The sequence below is a fragment of the Nanorana parkeri genome, unplaced genomic scaffold, assembly GCF_000935625.1.
Source record: "Nanorana parkeri isolate BGI_ZX_2015 unplaced genomic scaffold, ASM93562v1 scaffold229, whole genome shotgun sequence".
NCBI classification, from domain to species: Eukaryota; Metazoa; Chordata; class Amphibia; order Anura; family Dicroglossidae; genus Nanorana; species Nanorana parkeri.
The window spans coordinates 1,060,374-1,065,807 of NW_017306497.1; the positions used below are offsets into that span (position 1 = coordinate 1,060,374).

The following is a 5,434-nucleotide window of genomic DNA, read 5'->3' on the forward strand; positions in this document are numbered from 1 at the left end:
CTTCACTTTTTTTTTTTTTTTTATAAAGTAAAGTAAAACTTGAGATACCAGACTCTCCCCCTGGGAAAAGCTATTACCTTTCTGCAAACCTCGTTGCATTAGCAAACCCATCTGCCTTGTACAGAGCAATAAAATGTTTTTGGTTTGGGGCCAATTCTATTACATTTTTATCTCTTCTGGCTTCCAGACACACAGCCATGGGCATGTTACAATAGTTTGATATTAACACTTAGAACCATTTTTCAAAAATAAAGCTTTGAAGTATAAATACTTTCTCATGGATTTCTGCGAATTAGAAAAAAAACCAATGCACATTCTTGCTTTAACAAACAAAAAGCACTACTAGAATTCCATGTTAATGGCTTTATATAACAGCTATTAAAGCTAGTATAACACAGACATCAAACTGTCATTGAAATGGACAAGGCAAGGAATATATTCACATTCTTTCATGAAACACTCAAGAAAGATCTGTGACATTTTAAAAGTAGATGACGACAACAAGACATAGGATTAATAGGAACTCCGATGAATACAAAAACCTTTCAATAGTTTCCACCGGAAGAGCTTTTTAGATCTGCAAACAATCTAACAGTTGTCTCGGTTTTTGAAGCTGGGAGGACTGCTAATAGGTAATTTAGCTCATATCTTTAACTAAATGCCCAGATTAATTTGTGGTCTGTGCAAGGGGGATCTATTCTGAAATATCAACATTAAGTTATGTTAAGGCAAGGAATGTGGGCTTTAAACAGAGGTGCTTGGTGGTGTATTTCTGAACAACAGGGCCAATTCAGCAAAGGGGGTTGAATTAAGCTGTACTGAGCTGAATTGCTTAAAATACATGCAAGCTTTTTAATGTGAAGAGGTGTCAGTGCAGAGCTACTGCCTAAATGATATATTTAGTAGGGATGCATCGAAATTTTGGCTAAAAATGGCACTTTGGGCAAAATGCCGACTATACCAACGAAATTGCGATGCATTTTTCGTTACTCTCTTCCCAGGTGGGCACTGCTCTACAACAGCTCTGACACAGCACAGCATCCAGCTAGGAGGAGAGAACCTGTCAGAAGGCCGAGTGGGGCGGGGAGAAGAGCGCTGTCATCGTCCCCAATCCTGATCTGTCAAAGGAGGCCGAGCTCTTCTCCTGCCCCGCTCAGCCACCTGTGACAGATCAGGATGGAGAGCGGTATGGGGGGCGGAGACCGCTGTGAGCTGTCACAGGAGGCAGAGCCAGAGTTGCGGGGGAGGAGCCAGCTGTCAAAGGAGACCGAGCTCTCCTCCTCTATCCGCCCGCTCTGCCTCCTGTAACAGCGAGTCAGAATGCAGATATTATTGTTGATAATTTGTGCGATAAATGATTTATTTAGGGTTAGAATTAGAATAGTACAGTTATATATACACAAGCAGGTTTTCTTTATCGCAATGTGTTACTCTTCCTTGTTAAAATTTGCTCCAAGACAAAAATTTAGGCTGGTTTTGCTGGCCATCTTGTGAAAGTGTTAGTTTCCTAGCTGTATCTCCTGCTAAGAAACGTTCTGTGTTGGTCAGTGTTAGAGCTTGCACAGGGTGTGGACTTTGCCCCCTTGCTAACGTGATAGTGTTCAGGCCTGGTGACTTGTCACTCAGGACTGGGCACTGAATCCCAGAAGGAAGTGAAGAAAGTCCCATGTTCTGCCATACCTGGATGTACGGGGCTATTTCTGAGGGCTCCCGCAGACAAAGAGCGGGGGGAGCAAGTTGCAAGAGGAAGCTGAGTATTGGGAGGGGGAAAGATTGTTAGAGGAATTTTAACCACTAATTGAATGTCTCCCAATACAACTACTATTAAGGCAACTGCCAGTGTGCTTGTTTCCGCTCTCAACTTTCAAGCCCTCAAGTGGCTGGTGTCATAGCTGATAACATGTGCAGCATCATGGCAACTTCATCCAAATGAAAGCTAAAATGGCACCTTTCTTTCTTGGCTGCAAGGAATAGGAGGTTTGTAGGCAAAGGCAACTTTTTGCCTTTTTTGACAACCTTGAGGTAAATATACTGACACTGCTCCACAATGGTTCTCAGAACTCCATTTCAACAACACTGTTCTAGAGTCCCAACAACTGCAGCACTCAGATATGAAGGTCACGTTCTAATATAACTAGGAAGGTCATGTTCTAAGGCCCCATTCACACCCCCAATTGCACAGATCTCACAAACTCCTCTGCAAACAGTCTGCGTCCAGGTGTAGGTATTCGCTGTATGTTCCATTACATAACAGGCTGCAAACAGCTGCACACAGTGGCAGCTGTCATTGTATGGTACATTGTCCAGAACTTCCTGCCTGCAGCAGAATGCATGAGTCTCACTGAGGAATTCTTGAGACTCATGTGATTGGCCCCATTCGCAGGTGTGAACAGGGCCTAACCTGCCCACTGCCATACCTCTTTACTGGTTAGACTGACCATTACACCAAGTGGTTATAGGTGTGGTAAGGGACAGGCCAAAACTAGACCTACAGATCAAAACATGACACATTGGAAGTACTCAAGGAAAAACATTGTACTAGAGGGATTATATATTCCAGTTAATTAGTAAAGTCCTTGAATCCTCCAGGAGGAACTTATGTCTGAAACTTAAGCTGGCTACAGACATTAGATGAGAGCTAGCAGTATATGCATGTTTGAACCAGCAAAGAACCTAAAGAAAAACCTCTTGACAAACTTCCCCCTCCTGCCTATAAAAGGCATTTACGGAGGCAAAAAAATATTTTTGGTGGGAAACTCCATTCTGACCAATCGCCTCCCCCTTGCACTGAGCAGGCTCAGCCCAGGGTTGTGGGGGGCATACAACTTTAAAAATGACCCCTGTTTTCTCAAACCAGTAGTTAGGCTTTACACTGGGACAAATCTGAGCTGGTCCACTCAGCCTGCTGCCCTTGGGATCCATATCCCAAGCTCCAGGATTACCATATACCGTCGTCCTCCAGCGGTCTATCCATAAAATGCAGACATACAAGTACCCAACAGCCTGAACTCACCACTCCATCATCTGCAAAAACTATTTTTGTGTTCACTTTGAACTGCTTCTTTAGAGCTTTCTTGGCATCCTTTACTTTGGTCAATTTTTCTGTCTTCCTAAGTCTTGATTTGGTCATTTCTTCTTCCTAGAAAAAAGAAGAGAACATTTTCAGTATGTAAGTTCATGAAGCCACACGTTTTCTAAACTGCTGAAAATATATTGCAGACTACAGTAAAGAGACAAAAGCATTTCAACATTCTATTCCTACTACAAAATCTTTACCATTGAAAAAAATATTTTGGGATGACCTTAAAGTGTGAAGTGCGTTCTTGAGGTCTCACTCTTCCACCAACCTTACTAGCCATCAGTTGTCTGTGAACCTCTGTCATCTCTTTGATAAACTGAGGGTCCTTCACGACAAAAAAGATGACAATGTGGAAAGACACATCAGTGGTCCAAAAACCCAAGAAGTGCATTACTGGTCTAGTGTCAGTCAGATGGGCTACCACCACTCCACAGCATCATTTTCGAGCAAAAGCAATCCAGATTTGGGACAGCCCCAGTGCAGATATTTTTGCTAGAGTTTAGGTTTGGTGTCCTTTACTTACATAAAACTCGAATGTTTGCTGCTAGAGAGAATTTGTGCCATGACAAATGTAATAAGTACTATCCTTGTCGCACTCCTTACCGATATGTCCCTTGTAGTGGGGGGGTGCTCGCAGTGACTGCGGATAGCCCCGCGAATGTCAGCAAAATTAATGCTCGGTCAATGCTAAAACCTGATGAAGGGACCCTGTGCAGTCCCGAAAGCTCTTGTTGGTCATATGACAAAAAAACTTCAATAAATGATGCTTTTGCTATCCTAAAAGGACTGGTGTGCTGATGACAAATGTAATGTCTCTGCTTAGACATGCAGTAATAGGAAAAGATGTGGCTGCAGGCTGCTCACAGTGTGCCGGGTCAGTGCACTGTATAAAAAATATGTACAAAAACAGATGCAACAGACAAAAAAAAGTTCTACGAAAGCTGATTAAAAACACACCTCTGGGCCATTATCGTATAAAATGTAAGCACTGTCAAAATCCAGCTTCAGGAAAGTCAAAATAGTCTTTTATGTTGACAGTTTCGCATTGATTTTAGCATATGTTTTCAACCTAATAAAATATTTTGCATTTAAACAGGAACCGTCCATTACTGGCTCAAGCTTTTATCCTAGCATGCAGTGAACCTACATGTCTACCTAATCTCTGGAACAGTTCTGAATCTGATTATGCAAAAAATGTAGGCAGTTCTCTGGTTTAAATAGCACCCCCTGCAGCAATACCCCCATATTCCGGAGCAAAAGTAGGAGGTTGCACAAGAAAGAATGTGACTAGAGGGGTGATGAGAAAAAAAAAAAGAAGAAGAGGATAAAACTATTTCAAAAGGAGCAATAATATTCACTGGCTATGTGTAATGTATTGTCTTTGTCTACATAGTCATTAGTTTCACCAGCATCATCATGTTATACGGCGGCTTCAACATTATATGTGCAACTCCTATTTACTGGTCTGTGCACAAAATATGCCTAAAGGCAGCATAGCTTGCCAAAATTAGATAAATACAGAGTGCTGGAAGGACTGACAGAAACACTCCCCCAGTGTCACCTATTTGTAGTAAAGGAGTGGTGGGGTGCTGGACTCTGCATTAGTATTTCAACCTTGTGTTTCAACATTTAATTGTTGGATCCAGACAGCTCACTGAGCTCTCTCCAAACTAGATCTATGGGATAAAGTCTATAAGGGGAATTTATCAAAACTGGAGCAGGCAGAATCTGGCTGATTGGTTGCCATGCACAGCTGCTCCAGATTCTCTCTGCTCCAGTTTTGATAAATTCCCCCTCTAGGAGTAGAAAAAAAGATGGAGCGCCATAAAGTTTTTTTTATTCAAGTTCTTAATAGGATCTGGAAATAAGACAAAAAAGATTAGGCAAAGATGAGCCCAACAATCTATCATTCCATTGTTTAGTGAGACTGCATCAGTACCTGAAGACATTCTTATTGGACAGAGGGGTGGCAATTGGTGCTTAGCCCTCAAGTCAGAAAAAGTCAGGCACCAGCCACACAATAAATATAAGAGGAGGAGCGCGGAAGAGGCAATAACGGGCATCTTGCGTCTGCTCTCAGGCAGCATATTTTAAATTAAAGGAGAACTATGGGGTCAGTGTTTTTCCCCATAGTTCTCCTTAGGGTAACGGGAGGACACAAACTAGCGTCCTCCCGTTACCCTAAGCTCAGTATACCGCGAGCAACAGCTCGCGGTATACTGAGACGCCGCAGCCGGAGCGGATCCCGACTTAGATGACGGGATCCGCCCAGCTGCGTGAGTGACAGCTGGCTCTGCCTACCTAGAGGCAGAGCCAGCTCTACCCGACCCCTCCCCCGTCCGTTCCGCCAGTCAG

General features: G+C 43.0%; 1 protein-coding gene across 1 annotated transcript in view; it reads right to left on the reverse strand.

Moving 5' to 3' along the window:
- DDX10 (DEAD-box helicase 10) overlaps window positions 1-5,434 on the reverse strand; it is a 227,916-nt gene that overhangs the window by 111,277 nt on the left and 111,205 nt on the right. The window contains exon 14 of the mRNA XM_018556243.1: window positions 3,014-3,139. Coding sequence (XP_018411745.1) covers window positions 3,014-3,139 — 126 coding nt within the window. The remainder of the gene's footprint in view (window positions 1-3,013; window positions 3,140-5,434) is intronic.